Source organism: Rhamphochromis longiceps, linkage group LG1, assembly GCF_057381845.1.
Source record: "Rhamphochromis longiceps isolate RC_006_pf linkage group LG1, R_longiceps_female_GT1.1, whole genome shotgun sequence".
In the NCBI taxonomy this organism is placed as follows: Eukaryota; Metazoa; Chordata; class Actinopteri; order Cichliformes; family Cichlidae; genus Rhamphochromis; species Rhamphochromis longiceps.
In genome coordinates, this window is record NC_140557.1 from 33,020,439 (window position 1) to 33,036,908 (window position 16,470).

At 39.1% G+C, this 16,470-nt stretch overlaps 1 protein-coding gene across 1 annotated transcript in view; it reads left to right on the forward strand.

Moving 5' to 3' along the window:
• Positions 1 to 1,018: 1,018 nt before the first annotated feature.
• hsd17b12b (hydroxysteroid (17-beta) dehydrogenase 12b) overlaps positions 1,019 to 16,470 on the forward strand; it is a 28,013-nt gene continuing 12,561 nt past the window's right edge. The window contains exons 1-6 of the mRNA XM_085407557.1: positions 1,019 to 1,352; positions 10,983 to 11,029; positions 12,835 to 12,910; positions 13,685 to 13,792; positions 14,069 to 14,133; positions 16,341 to 16,385. Coding sequence (XP_085263683.1) covers positions 1,175 to 1,352; positions 10,983 to 11,029; positions 12,835 to 12,910; positions 13,685 to 13,792; positions 14,069 to 14,133; positions 16,341 to 16,385 — 519 coding nt within the window. The 5' untranslated portion in view covers positions 1,019 to 1,174. The remainder of the gene's footprint in view (positions 1,353 to 10,982; positions 11,030 to 12,834; positions 12,911 to 13,684; positions 13,793 to 14,068; positions 14,134 to 16,340; positions 16,386 to 16,470) is intronic.

A 16,470-nucleotide genomic window follows, 5' to 3' on the forward strand; every position in this document is an offset into this window, starting at 1 on the left:
TTTCAGTCTACAGTATTTCAAACAATATGAAAACACAGGTAAAAAGAATGTGTGTTTTCATTGACTACTGAAAACTGATCAAATCACTGTCCTCATTAAAGCTTTCTACGGTGTAATCAAGACACCGTGTTGAGCACTTTTGAAATTGCTGCCAGTGGACATAACAGTATATACAGTACATGTATATATGTAGTCTTAAGATGGGAGAACATTAAACATTAACATCTACAATACAAGCATTTTCCCCACACAAGAGATTAGAAACACAACTGGCACATTTAGTGTACTACGAGAAAATACATGAAATACAGAAAAGAATATGAAAACAAGAAAAAGAAAAGATGGGCAAATTTGAGCAATTAATAGAACAATGCAAGCAGGTTCAGCTTCAGCCTGAAAAAAGAAATGTTTGTTTAAAGTGACACTTGGAGAAAAGGTATGTGCAAGCGCATATACAGCTATTAAACAAACAGAGAAAACACGTGAAATAACACAAGCATGGTATGGCTTGGAATACTGAAGGTGTAGTATTAGTGTTATTATTTGTGGGAAGAAAAAAAATATTCAGTATTTTTAACCAAAGAAGGCAAAGCACACTAAGGGCAAATGAGAGGTAGAGTTAGGGCACTATAACGCTTACAATATTAAGGGATGAAACGTAAAATAAAAAAGTAAGATTATAAACATTAGAAGGACGTAAAAGTAGAAACTGATATGATGTTACCAAGTTAGTAAATCCTTAAACCGTAATGCTTCATAGAGTGAAAACGGTCCCTTTTGAAATGTGATTTTTTTTTTAAATTAAAGTTGTTACTTTACACCAACATAACAGGTAGGAAGTTAAGATGTTATATAGAAGAATTTAACGCGTATATTTTGCAAAACATTGTAGCCGCATGACGGTCGTTTTGGGTCCAGCCTGTGCTGGAACAGTAGGTGGTAGTAACGAGTAGATTTGTTGCGATGGGGGTTTTAAAAGCATTAAAAGAAGAAGAAGAGAACGGGCCAATCACAGGCAGTCAAACACTGATGCGGAAGTGTCCAACAGAGGAAGGGTTCTGGCTGACGCATGTATGTGCACTTTGAGCACTTTGTCATCACGTTAATATAGATACAATAAATTCAGGCACTAGTATAGATACGCAGTTCAGACACAGAAGTGTGTAGTGCAGCTATGTCGTTCAGCGGAGAAGCCGTGTTTCGGGCCGTGGAGGCACCGCTGTTCTGGCTCGGTGCTCTGACCGCGGCCTGGTTGTCTCTGTGCACCGTGTACCGACTGCTGTCCGGGTTCAGGGTGTGGGTGCTGGGCAACGGACGGCTCCTGTCACCCGCCAAACTAGGAAAGTGGGCAGGTGAGAAACTAATTGGGGAGACTACCAGCCAGTTTTATTTATTCAAGTAGTAATGGTACAATATAAAGGGACCTGTCCTGTTGTCCTGTCGGTTGTATTAAGTATTAAGTAGCTATTCTTTGTCTGAACATAACACCCCACCCCACTATCTATCTATCTATATATATATATATATATATATATATATATATATATATATATATATATATATATATATATATATTGAAATGTGCAAAATGATAGTTTTTCTGATATGTAAACAGAATTAAACAGTGGAGCATTAATCTTTTTTCTGTTTAACTTTGTTACAGTGTTATTCTGTAGTATAAGTATTATAAGTCACTTCCATAATAAATTCTTTTATAACTCAGTACTGTTTGACACATTAGTTGGTAACATTGCAGGGAATGTATTGTCATCATTATTACAGCTTATGCGTCAGCTTATTTGACCATCGTTTGAAATCATAGAGGAAAGACGAAAAAACACCCCCTCCCCCCCACACACATTTTATTGATTGGTCTGATGTCATGATACCTGGTCTATCTTTTTGATTTTGGATTGAAATTATATCTGATCCATATGTGGTTTCTGTGTATCTGTAGTTCCAGGGTTGAATTTCTTTAAGGTCTCACATGTGCTAAAAAAATCTTATTTGACTGAGATTATCAGAACACCAGCTACAGCTAACAAACCGATGAACAGTGAGAGTAACTCCACTGAGGCAGAACACATGGCTTGTATTAGATGAGGTCCTATGCAAAAGCCCTGCTACTGCCCTTATAAAAGCAATTTATATTTGCCAGTGCCACTATCCCGAGTCAGGTCAGGTCTTTGTTTGTTAGTCTGAGAGTCTGACCACTTTTTTTGTTTGTTTTTTCTCTTGTAAAATCCTTCGGCGTCTTAGGGAGAATATTTAGCACAAATGACCTAAAGTATGGCACGTACCATTGCCTGATGTCCATGAAAAATGAACATTTTTCTCACCAGATTTGGTGCCGTGCAACTTTGGCCTTTTAATAAAATGTAGCTGGTGCCTTTCACTGTAAGATACAATCCAAATTCAAAGCAGGTGCAGGTTTTTGCATTTTATAGATGCAATAGTTTAACATTTCTAATCACACCTCGTGTCTCTGTAGTTTATTTGTTTCTTAGGGTGAACTGGATTGCACTGGGCTGTGATGGTGCACCTAACATAATACAGAATGTACAGTGGACTACAAGCACACACGGTGCTCTCTAATGGACTCTCCTATTCTTGAAACCACTGGGAACGACTCATGCTGGGGTTGTTGCGGTGTGTCACAGCTGTGGCTGCTCTGTTTAATGTTTCACTCTGGTGGGGTGATTGTGACGTATCCAGTCGTCCCATATTGCTTCAGCATATACTTGTTACACACTAAGACTTCTTTAGTAAAGCAGCAGAAAATCCTTTGATGCCTTTTTTGTTTAAAAGGAATACATAGTGTTGAAGGGATGATCAGCCCTTTTGTCATCACTTGTAAAACAGTTGCAAGTCTTATCATTGGATTATGGCTCGAGGGGATTATCAAGTTAGATTGAATGCTGTCCATCTGTCCTACCTGCTTACTGATTGAACCTTGAAATTTGAACAGACTGGCCTGCCGGGATTGCTTTGGTGTTGGCAAGTCTGGTGTACAAAGTTCACACCAACATCAGAGTTGGTAGCTCACAAATCTCAGAAGTTTTTTACATAATGATTCATTTAGGCACCCCAGAAGAGCCCAGGACCTGTAGGGCCTGTCAGTAAAAAAACTACATAGTCAATGAAAATCCAAACCTGAAATTAAAATGCTTATAAGGCATCATAGAAGTATTATCAATGCCTTTCCAATCTCTATTTGCTGATTCCACAATCTTTTGATTGCATATTTATATTGTATATTTCTCTTTTTGTCTTGGACACGTTCTCCTGACTCCTTTACCATTTCCAACAATTCAAGATTCAAGGCTAAAATCAGAGGACTCTACATCTTTCTCAGCCTTTGCAGCTCCAGTCACATCAGTGTGTTAGAGAGGAGCCAAATGTTCGGGGGATGTGAACCGACGACGCCTTTGATCTTTTTTTTTGTGCACGGCTAAAAATGGAAACGCAGAAGGGGAGGGAGGATATTTTTGGATTCCAGATGCAAAATGATTCAGAATATGCAATGAGGCAAAGGGAGCCCGTTAGCCTCGGCTACTACTTTCATTCACAAACTTTGTCTCACTGAAGTGGACTTGATTGAGAGGATGGCCCGATTATATAACGGGACTACAGCCATTCATAAGTTAGCTTTACATGAGACGCAGGATCCTCGTGATTCTGGTTCAGCGGTGCCTGCATTTCACTGGTGTGTGAGAGAGAGAGCAGGAGACTGTGAGGGAGAGAGAAAAGGGAAGCTGTGATGGTATTACACATTCTAATCATACGTTATCTGAGACAATGACTTATAAAAAATACAGCTGCCTTAATGCATTGTGTGACACTTGCTGAGCATTTTATTAGGAAGGTAAGCTATTTCTCAAACATTGCTTCAAATGACATAGTTGTGACACGTGTGACATACCAATACTGGATACAGTTTTGTTTCCACCCTAAACTTTTGATGGTTGCAGACTTTTATACAGTGCCGTCTGATTTCACAGACGGCACAGTTTTGTTGCTTAATGGTGATTGGCAAACTGCTTATAGGTTTACCTCACTCCGATCTGCCGGCATCAGATTCTGCTCCACATCAGTGCGATTCAATTCACAATTTGTGCAGATTTGCAACTTGCACATTTGCACTTCAAGCCACCTGTCTTGCTTGGTGAATCCAGCAGAATGCCAACTGGGGAGGTTCCTGAAGTCTGCTGAACTAATTCTCAGCTGTATGAAAAACATTTAGACTTTTGTTTTGCATTATGGTGCGTTACCCTGCTGGAAATAGCCATAAAAACATGGGGAAATCATGACAATAAGGGGTCACTACTCCACATTTAATCAATAGTTAATTATCTTTGCCTCACTTCGGCAGTGTTTACTGTCTTGTCTCTCTCCCATAACCCCCAATTGGTTGCGGCAGATGGCCGTCCCTCCCTGTGCCTGGTTCTGCTGGAGGTTTCTTCCTGTTAAAAGGGAGCTTTTCCTTCCCATTGTTGCCAAGTGCTTGCTCATAGGCAGTCATTTGATTGTTGGGGTTTTCTCTGTGTTGTTGTAGGGTCTTTACTAATGGTAAATGGCCTGTATTTATATAGCGCTTTACTAGTCCCTAAGGACCCCAAAGCGCTTTACACATCCAGTCATCCATTCATTCACGCACACATTCACACACTGGTGATGGCAAGCTACATTGTAGCCACAGCCACCCTGGGGCGCACTGACAGAGGCGAGGCACTGGACACTGGCGCCACCGGACCCTCTGACCACCACCAGTAGGCAACGGGTGAAGTGTCTTGCCCAAGGACACAACAACACAACATTCAACCTTCCGATTACAAGGCGAACTCCCAACTCTTGAGCCACGATCGCCCCAATATAAATTGCCCTGATGTGACTGCTTTTGCACTATATAAATAAAATTGAATTGAATTAATTGAAAGGGGATATACATGGTCAGTAACTATTCTGAACTTGATTGTGTGATTCATACTTTAATTGACTGGTTTTCTGGCCACAAAAGGTGCCAAGAAAACGCTGTTTCACCTCTAGCAGCATCCTGGACAGTCGAGTCCATGAGTTCATGCGTCATTTTAACCCTGCTTTCTGTCTGATAACTTTTTATCCTCTTGTCCCAATTTCGGCACAAGATGGTTGACTTTCAAAATGCTGAAGTTGAGGCGTTAAAATAAGAGTGGTTGGTAAAATTCTCATTTTGTTTAACTTTTCTGTGAAAACAGTTTTGTTAAAAAAACAAAAAACAAAAATCAGTTATTGTCCTTATATCTTGTAAGGTGTCATGAAATCCTGCGCCCCAATGTTGTTCACATAGTAGCACTATCATTGGAACACCTAGCCAGTCTAACCTAGATTTGCCAGAGACTGCAGTTCCTAAAATAGATCTTGTTTTATTTGAGTGAAGGGAACATGCACTCAGCTGTAAAATGTTTTTCCTTTTTTTCCCTGTTCTGACTGCAAATCACTTCATTCTTAAAACAACTAAAAATAACCCAGCCTACGTTTTCCTCATCATTGTGCCTCCAGACTCCCCCTGCACTCTCCTCTCCTTTTCCCTGTACTATTTTTAGTTGCCCTCAGGATCCCCTGTGCTCGTGTTTGTCATTTTCTCTTCTCTTTTGCTCCTCCACTCCTCCCTTCTGTTTGGCTCTGCTGCAGCCCTAGAGGATGCTTGGCATCCCGGCATCATCTGCACTCAAGACAATCACACAAAGAGGAAAATGGGCACAGCAAAGGGCAGATAGATGGATGAGCACAAGAACAAATGAAGAGTAGTGTTAAAATAGCAAAAACATTTGCTTAAAATAAACTCTTTTAAGGTGGTATTTGTATTAGACATTCCAGAAAGAGAGAGCATTTGAACATGTACAAATTGAAAATTGCTGCAGCCGTTGTGCATAAGTCGTTGTGTTAAAATCAAGAATTCATCCTGTTTTAAAAATGGGTTGAATTTCAATGGTCCTTGCTTCTGGTAAAACGGTAAATAGAAAATCCAAAATCTGTAACTTGTGTCTCACAGGGTGATGTCAGCGACTCTTCTTAAATCTTAAGGTACACTGAGCATAGCTTATTATTAGGACATTGTAATAAAGGTAATATATGGAGAGAATTTCAAAAAATTAACTGATGACTTGCTTTTAAAAAGCAATTGCACTAAATGGTTGTATCACAGAGTCTTGCGTTGGTGCATTCCATGATGTTGTCCGACATATAAGATGTCCTTAGAGTAAGAGTATACATACTGGGGACATTAAAGTTTAAAATATTTAAATTCTTTCTGCACTGTTTATTTTACCTTGTGCCACCTGTACCACCAGAAGGAGGCAGTAAAGACCATAGAATATCTTCCAGACCACCATGACCTGTTGGACCACCAGTCCAACATGATCGAAAAATCAGGTCGGATATCCCTGTGTTGTGCGTTGTTCTTGGATCAACATTTTAATCAATCAACTATTCATCGAGGATCAACATTGCATCAGACCAATCACGCTGTTATGATGTCATAGCTTTGCAACGTGGGAAAACACCTGCTGATGTCCACTCAGGAAGAAATCCAAAAAAGGGGCCGTTAGGATTGGGGGTTGGGATGTGATCGCGGTTAGGGTTACAGGGCTATAGGTAGGGTGCGTCCATGTTGCAAAACTATAACTTTACTACAATGTAATTGGTCACTTGTGTTCTTGAACCTGGACCAACATTAGTTTTGGTGATCCAGGAACTATACCAACATGATGATATCAGTTTGAGCAAAAAAGACTCCACAGTTTTGCTGATGGCCACTTACAGCTGTTTTTAAGGCAAGCCGAACTAAATAGATTCCCATGCTATGGGGCTGAAATGTTTTAAATTGAGACTTTAACATATAGTGTTCAAAACCAATGGGCACCATTATGATGTAACATTAGCTACATACATCCATTTTTATGCAGCGCATGGTTACTAACAGGTGTTGTAACCAGGATTGCTAGATGTGAAAATTATACAAAAGGGGATTATGCACCTCAGATCCCTCTTTAACTGTGGACTGTTGAAAGTGCAGTTGGGTGGAAGATGGTTAGTTTTGTCGACCTATAATTTTTGTCTCAGTTTTTGTCAACGACCTTTATCTTTTGTCTGACAAAAACAAGTCAATAACTAAATAAAAACTAATGCACGAGTAGGGCTGCTCAATTAATCGAATTTTAATCACGATTACGATCTGGGCTTTCAACGATCATTAAAAATGACTGAGCCGATTATTAGCCCCTCCCTCGTTTATCCGCGACACCTTAAAGGCCGGTCCGTGAAAATATTGTCGGGCATAAACCGGTCCGTGGTGCAAAAAAGGTTGGAGACCGCTGATTAAGAGGACCCGAGGGAAGCTCGGAAAGCTAAGCAGAAGTTATTTGGAGAGGAGAGTGACTGCTGTTGGTTGAAAAGAGAGTTTAAAAAAAAAAAAAAACTTCAGTGGTGTTGCACACTATTTTATATTATTTTTTTAAAGTCATTGTTAACCCTTTAAAGCCGTCAGAGCAGCACGCTCCGTTTTGTGTAACTATTTTTAAATCCCTGTAGAACCTGGACCATGTAAGCTAGCGCAATAATTTTTTTGCATATGAAACCAGAGGAGTTGTACTTACATCTCATACCATCAGCTTGTTCTCGGTCACGGTTTCCTTCCACATAAAGCTTTGCAAAAATTGCATAAAAAGCGCTTGCAGGAACAAAAACATAATATTCCAGAAACACGCTTCGCTGATCCGATCAGCTGTTCGTAACACTTCCCACAGTGAAACAGGCGTCAGCGCGAACTATCACATGTCCGCCATTTCCTGGCCGAAACCGGAAGTGACGTCATTTTTCGCGGAAATGTAGTTTTTTTTACTTGTAGGCCTTAAAGGCCTATACTGGTCATGTTTGACTTTTCTGAATAGTTTCTGGGATGCTTAGAACTCGAATTGCACTGCTGGAAATAGTTTATTTTGATGCACCTGCTGTTTTCTTTGCAAATTTGCATCATAGGATTGTTTTTTTGTTTTTCCTGCAGTATATAAAAATTGGTGTATCTCCAAAATAAAACTATGAACACACTCAAAATAAGTTTCCTGTTGTTGTAAACTATTTTTTGCAACTTTTTTGTATTTAAAGTTTTGAGGGATAAACCTCTTAAATTTCTCCAAGTAGAAATATATGTAAAAAAACAAACAAAAACGATTTTCAATTTTTTTTTGTAGTTTATTGCACTTTTTTGCAATTAATGTAGTTACTATGGACTTAATTCATACATATTATTAAAATATGGGCTATAACAGTTGTATAGCACCTTGAAATGCTCCCATAAATGGCACTACAACATGTAAAAAAATAATATAAGCTCTGGCGGACTTGGTTCTATAGTAGGTCTTAAAGGGTTAAATAAATATCGTCAAATAATCGAGATCTCAATTTCAGTGAAAATAATCGTGATTATCATTTTTGCCATAATCGAGCAGCCCTATGCACGAGGATCAGAAACTCTGATGAAATCTATTGACACTTTCATCAAATGAAAACAGGATGAAAATATTCTAGAGAGATGAGACTTAGAACTAATTAAGTTGTGTAGTAAGGCCGAAAAAGTTTGGAAGTGATCCAGTGAGAAGAAATTAGCTGTGCGGCGAGTTAGATGCCCACATTTGATCTGCCCCCAACAAACAGGGAGTGGGTCCTATGCTTCTGGGAGAAGAAGATTGGACATATTTTGCATTTGATGTCAAGGGAAATAAAACGCTTTGTAAACCGTGTGGAGCAACCAGTAAAAACATACCAAACTTTTACACTTGATATGATATTTAAATAACTAAAACTGAAAGAACTTAGATGCCTAAATTATGTCTAAAACTAAATGATGTTTTAGTCAAAAGACTGTGACTAAAACGAAATCAAAATTTGCCATCAAAATGAACACTGGTGGAACACACTGGAGGGACAGTCAGACAGTTCCCAGTGGAGCAGTACTTAGGCTTAAAATGCTCAACCCCCCTTTTTTAATCTTTAACTCGTAAGCTAAATCATCAGTGTGCATTCTCGTGAATAGTGAGAGTAGTTTGAGTACTGGAATTGCAATGAGGAACAGAACATGACTCATTCTTTAGTTTTAAACATTTCCTTTCCACAAACCTTTGTTGACTATTGTTTTTTGATGGTACCGTGCATATCTTTTGTTGACTATGAATGGTCCCAGGTAGTGAAGTTTGTTCTGAACAGACTGCACTTATGTCGGTGCTCCTTGCATGTAGTATTTAATGAGCCTAAGCGTCCTAAAAGCCCTAGTAGCAGACCCTAGAGGCTGAACTGCTCAGTGCACCCAACCACACTGATGTGGTTTGACCTAACCCACACAGCAGCATTCCCATCTTAAGTGCACTTTACTTTCAGAAGTCTAATGCAAAAAAAAAAAGTAAGAAGGGACTAAATGACAAAACAATAGGAATATAAAATATAATGGACAGTTTCTGAAAACACAAGAATGATATTGTACTCAAAGATGAGGCAAGTATTCCTCTCTAAGTAGGGCCTGGCAGGTCATTCAGGGACATATTGTAACATTTCGACTCACCACGCAACTCCCCATCCGCTTTTTTGTTATATTTAGCCAGAGGTGTGATGAATGGTTCCTTCTGAAAGATGGGAATTGCTAAAAATAGGATCCTGCTGCCGCTGCTGTTTGTGCCAGGCAGTTCCAGGGCATCTGCTCGCTCGACTGCCACTGATGACAGAGAGGACCTCTTTCCCCTCACCCTCCCTCACTCTCTTTTTGTCCTCCTTAGTCACCTCAGCTGCTCCCTGTCAACCGTGTCCTTCACTGCATCTAAAAGTAAATCCCTTTTATTGTGCTCAAGCTTTTTGCGCTGGGTCATAATTAGCCTTTCTACACAGCAATTTCTTGACATCACTTGTCAGTTAAGTATTGTGTCATGCTTCGAAGTAGATCTCTGTGCTGATAAAGTTCCTGTAGGTGGCACTCTTTAGCTGTTCATCTGTGGTGGCTAGCACCGCTCGGGTTTTCTGCAGTATGTTTTTTTGCTTCTACGTTTTGACAAACAAAGACAAAACAAGTCTAAAGTGGAAGAGGCAGAAAGGCTTCAGGTCCTCAAACTGACAGTGTGCATCTAAAGTATCTCTGATTGTGAAGTGGTCACTCACTGGAATCCTTCACAACAGGACAGTCCTCTAGTACTTTTGAACGAGAGTTCAATTCTGAAAAATGTGTAAATTTCTTTTTTACGTAGTGTTATAATTTCAGCTCCTTAGTACCAATAAATGAAACATTACTGCTACAATAAGCGACCTTGCTGTAAGGTTCTGTTTAATAGCGTGGCTATACATGTCTGGCAACAGTTTGAGGAAAGCCCCTTCCTGCCTAAGCTTGACGTTGACCCCTTAGATATATCTAGGCTCATTAAGAAATAGTTCTTTTTTGTTGTTGTTTTAAGCCAACTTGACTGACCTGCTCTTAGCCTCCAGAATCCCTGGGATGAACACAAAAGCTGAGTGTGAGCATCAGCTGGTTGACCGCCCTGCACCGATGCTCTTGTGGTGGAAATGGAGCAAATCCCAGGACCTAAGTTCCGAAATCTCCCTCAGCTTTGGAGGTTGTTAGAGAAGTGGATTAACCTCATTACTTGGCCCTGGGATGACATCAGTTACATTCATATGCCCATATATTTGGCTACATAGCACATGTCTTCTTTGGTCTGTTTAAATATGTTTTGCTTGCAACGCTCTGTTATAACAGAAGTCAAAGCTACGGCCCGTAGAAATTAATGTGATTAAGTCGTAATGGGTCAGTCTGTGATATATTTTCAATATGTTTTTCATATGTTTATCCAGTGTAATTGAGCATAAGGGAAAGGCTGTATATTTTTACATGTGTACAAAGGATCTTATTAAGGTGCGAGTAATGGTAATATAGTTTCCTTGCTAATTAAGTCTCTCTCTGTTTGTAGTTGTGACAGGAGCCACAGATGGGATTGGGAAAGCATATGCAGAAGAGGTAAGGGTCTCCCAGAGGTGTTGAGTTATGAACTTGTACTTGAAAATAGTATGTGCCTGTAATAGTAGATCTATAAACATGTAACACCTGATGGTGAGTACGGTTAAAAAATATATTTTTAATTTTTTTTTTTCATTTTTATACAGAAAGTAACACATGGAGAGCCACACAAATGAGACAAAAGCATGGTCACTGAAATTTATTTATTTAGGAAAATGACCCAATATGATGCATGTGAGTTGCAAAGATTGATCTGTAACTGGTGTGAACATCTTGCACAGCAATAACTGCAACTAAATGTTGAGAGCCGGGGTGTGAAACACCAGGCTGGGGGGCCAGAATCGGCCTGGCAAAGACCCCAATCTGATCGACTATATGGCTTTGGAAAATGGGAAGAAAGAAACTTTAGGATTCTGTATTTTCAAGTTCTACAGCTTTTCCTTCTGATAAAGACCTCCTCCATCCTTAATCATATTACACCAGAGTAATTCAGTAATAAATAAAACAATTAGATTACAGAAAAGTTCCTTTTTTTTCAGTATCTACTATAGAAGTGTTTTTTTGTTTTTTTTACAATGAGTAGTTAAACTTCATTAGACTAACAGGCCACTTAAGATCAAGGTGGGTTGTACGTGGCCCACGGTGTAATATGAGTTTAGAGTAACTGCTGATCAGTCCTTCACATCACTTTGGATGAGTGAGTTGAATTAAATGTTCAAAACATATTTAACTCGATAACAGGTATCCTCACATGAAGCGCTCGCTTCAGGCCATTCCACAATATCTTTTGATGAGTGAGACCTCGGCCATTCAAAACATATTTATTCCTCTTGTTCGTTTTTTGTTTTTTTGTAGAATGACTAGTTTTCAGGACATCTTTTATCTTGATGCACTGTGTGACCCAGTTTCTCTTGAGATTCCATTCACGGATGTCCTTGAATTGCACTTTCGAATTTGCTGCTGTATTTAAAAATTTACTGTTCCATTAATGACGGCAAGCTGTCGTGGCCCACATGCAGCAAAACAGGCCTAATCTGTGATGTTTCAGAGATGGAATAAGGTCCTGACGCTCGAATGCAGCGATTTTCCCTTCTTCTAAATCAAACGCCTCTCGTATACACAATGAAGTTTTTCTTTGCTCTTAGCTGCCCACAGAGCTCTGTTCAAACAGCCTTCTGGCTTGCTAGTGTGATCTTTAGCAAACTGGCTCTGGGCAGCAGCGTTGGTTTTTGGAGTGCAGTGACTTTCCTCTTGTGACCCTGCCATCCATGCCATTGTTGCTTAGTGTTAAGGCACACACTGGGTCTATTTGTTGGCAGGCAGACCACTGCTGTGAACAAGAGCAGTGTTCTTGATTTGAAGTCTGGTTCAAAGTGAATCAATGGAGTCCAAACACTTATTGTCTGTTTTGCATCAAGTTTATGAGTTTTTGAGATACTACCTCACCTCAGAGACATGTGGTATAGAATCATTTTCAACAAGAATCTCTTATATTTCCCATTAAATTTATTTACTTGAGTTTCCATTTTTAGAAACCAAATGACAAAAATAAAATCTACAAACTTTGCTTTTTAAAAGCTTTTTCATCTGCATTTGGTTCACAAAGTTGCATTTTCAGTTTTCAATATTAATTTGGTATTAATTCAAAGTAATAACTTTGACGTCGTCATAATATTGCAGGATAGCCTAGTGCCAAAATGTAAAAGTCGATCAAAGAACCAGTTAAATGTTGATCATCAGTATGGATGTAAGTGCAGTGCGCATGTGTTTTACTTTGTTGACATATTTCATTTTTGTATTTGCAGCTCGCCCGCAAAGGATTTGCCATTGTGCTGATCAGCCGCTCTCAGGAGAAGCTGGATGATGTATCCAAGGCTATTGGTGAGATATGCACATGTTTATATTATTTCAAAATTGTTTCACCCCTGTAAAATTTTGGACATGGTTAAATATTCCTCTCCTTATTGCATCGGTCACCCTGATTGGTGCAATGTCTGTGTGCCTTGGTGATTTGTGAGAATCGCTGCAGGAAGTAGTTCAGCGTATTGCAGCCAGTCAGTCTGCACCCTGCTTATCAGAATGATTTGAAGTAAACAAAAACGCAGCTAAGGACAACATCTCACACGGATTCAGCTGAAATTATCTTCAGTTTATGTGTGAAAACATCTTTAGAGTCAGATTAAAACCTACCTGTGTTCCAGAGGCACCAGACTAATTTAGTTCATGTGTATGACCGCGACTTTTAGAGCCTCATTTGTCCCGAATCTGAAATCTTACAGCTTGCATAATAATACACTAGGGCTCAGTAACAAAAGAATAAATTATACTGCACTGAATTTAGTGTTTTAGCACAAGTGATCTCTTACTGAGTAGCCCTTTGCTGGACTCTTATGCTTTTGGTTATGAGGTAGTAAAATCTTTTACTGGAGCTGAAAGTGAATATGTCCAGTTAAATGAAAGCGTCCTCTTAAGGGAGGGATAACCTCACTGATGATTAATTTAGGGTTTAATACTTTGTTCCCCTTCCTTCCCTTTCTAAATCACTATTTAATAGTCATTTTTGCCATTCCTGAATGCTATTTTTGAGTATTGTTTTCTGGTATCTTTCATTGTGACTCAGATATAGTAAATTAAAATGCATACTTCTGTCCTCAGCCAGTAAATGTGGTGTGGAGACAAAAACAATTCAAGCAGACTTCAGTGCTGTTGACATCTACTCTAAGATTGAAGGAGGACTCACAGGACTGGAGATTGGAGTACTGGGTAAGACTGCAGGAGGTGCTGAGGCCAGTTCCCTTGTCACGAGTGTTAATCAGCCTGTCACACGATATGTCAAATCTTATCTCAACCACATCTGACAAACAATGAGTGCTGTGAAATCCACTGTGTTTTTCATGTATTCGGAAGGGTTAATTTATAAGCCTTTTACTGCCCCCTGAAGACTGAAATGAGGAATAACAGAGTCAATCCTGTATTCATAAAATACTTAATCTCTTTGAATAATTTGGCAATTCTGAATTTTTTTTGTCTTGTTAACAGTGAACAATGTTGGGATCTCCTACCCTTACCCTGAGTTCTTCCTCAGCGTCCCCAATCTCGACACTGTAAGTTCCAAGTTTTCTGATTATTGTATTTCACATTCAAATTATAGTTAGTATGAAAATACATGAATGTTTGCCCTTGATGTTTCTCCAGCGACTGCATATTCCACAGCATATATCGGCCCTCTGCTCTATTTCTGTAAACTGCTGTAGCGTTGAAGGAAATCTAAATTTTTTATTACTATTTAAAGTTAAGTAGATTAGGTCGCTTCACCTGCATTAGACAGCAGTCCAGTTTCCGTCAGTCTCACTCTCCTTAAATGGAGATCGGTATAGGTGGGACAGTTTTACACTCAGAGCAGTATTCTGCCTCTTAAAAGTGTTAAGTAGAAGAAGGGAAATTTGTTATTCATGAAGTCTTTAAGCTTTGTAAGTCATAAAGTCAGTAATGGCTGTTGCTCAGGAATTTCTAGCTGAAAGCAGGTGTAAAAGAATTTGTAGAAGAATGCGCGTGGTATTTCTTCCATGTGAATAGTCCTTTTACTGTTACAGAATACATTTTTTACGATTCCACCCTATCATGTTATCATTTACAGCAGTGGCTCCTAAGTGATTTGCTGCACAACTTGGGATTTTGTGTCAGCCATGCAGTGCTTTTTGTAAAACGAATCGATTACATCACTGCTATCTTAGCCACTCAGGCAAATTCTATAGCCTAACAAAAAATGAGAGGGATCCCAGGTATGCAGTTCCATTAACCGTTTAAAGCCGGTCGGAGCGGGCACGCTCCGTTTTGTGTAACTATTTTTAAATCCCAGTAGCACTGCAACCACGTAAGCTAGCGCAATAATTTTTTTTGCATATGAAACCAGAGGAGTTGTACTTACATCTTATGCCATCAGCTTGTCCTCGGTCACGGTTTCCTTCCACATATAGCTTTGCAAAAACTGCATAAAAAGCGCTTGCAGCAACAAAAACATAATATTCCAGAAACAGGCTTTGCCGATCTGATCAGCTGTTCATAACACTTCCTACATTGGAATAGACGTCAGCGCGAACTATCGCATGTCCGCCATTACCTGCCCGAAACTGGAAGTGACGTCATTTTCGCGAAAATTTTGTTTTTTACCTTCAGGGCCTCATGAGCCTATACTGGTGTTTTTAAAGGTTATGTTTGACTTTATGACTTTCTGTGTCGTTTCTGGGATGCTTAGGACTCATATTGCACTGCTGGAAATAGTTGATAGTTGATAGTTGCTGGAAATTTTGATGCACATGCTGTTTCTTTGCAAATTTGCATTATAATATTTATTTTCATTTTTCCTGCAGTGTATAAAAATTGGTGTATTTAAAAAAATAAAACTATGAAGACACTCAAAATAAATTTCCTGTGGTGGGAAACTATTTTGTGCAACTTTTTTGTATTTACAGTTTTGAGGGATAAGCCTCTTAAATTACTCTAACTAGAAATATATGTTAAAAAAACAAAAACGATTTTCAATTTTTTTGTAGTTTATTGCACTTTTTTGCCATTTATGTATTTACTATGCACTTAATGAATACATATTATTAAAATTTGGGCTATAACGGTTGTATTGATGTATAGAAACTTGAAATGCTCCCAAAAATGGCTCCATAGCATGTAAAAATATAATGATAAGCTCTGGCGGACTTGATTCTATGGTAGGTCTTAAAGGGTTAATGGTCACATTTCTTATAGCATGATGCATCAAAGGCCATGATTGACAGTAAGGAGGAAAACAAAACAAAACAGTTAGCTAACAGGTAACCTTACATCTATAAAAAGAGATCCAATTTAAATAAATAAAAACCTTTTACTAGAAAATATCACGTAAGCTAGCTATCTTTTGGATTTATTCAGATCAGGGATATCAACAGCCTTCAGCCCGAGTGTGTCATCTGTCAGGAAAAGTTTGCTAGTGTTAACACTGTGCCAAGCGAGTGCAGGGCCCGTTTGGAAACTACACGGCCCTTCTGAAAGAAACTTGGCTTGTTTCAAAAGATTGCTGGATGTGACCCAAAAGCAACACGATTGTTGGATTGTGTGAATGTGTCTGATGAGCTGACAGAGGCGAGTCAGTTACACTAGATGTAAACGCACACACAGAGACTTTTTCTTTTTTACTTAAAAAGGCTTAAGAATGACAAAACAAACCTCATTTGCCAATGTTTACAATTCTACTTACAAGTACGTGCACCAGTGCAAAATGTAACCATCTGTACTAATCCACGTGTTCTTCTTGTTTCAGTTCATTGACACCCTGGTCAACATTAACATAACATCAGTGTGCCAGGTGAGTGTTGCTATATTCAAGTAATTACGTTTTTTTTCCCCTTAACAGGTTATCAGAGAGAGAAAAGAACCTTAAAATGTCAGTG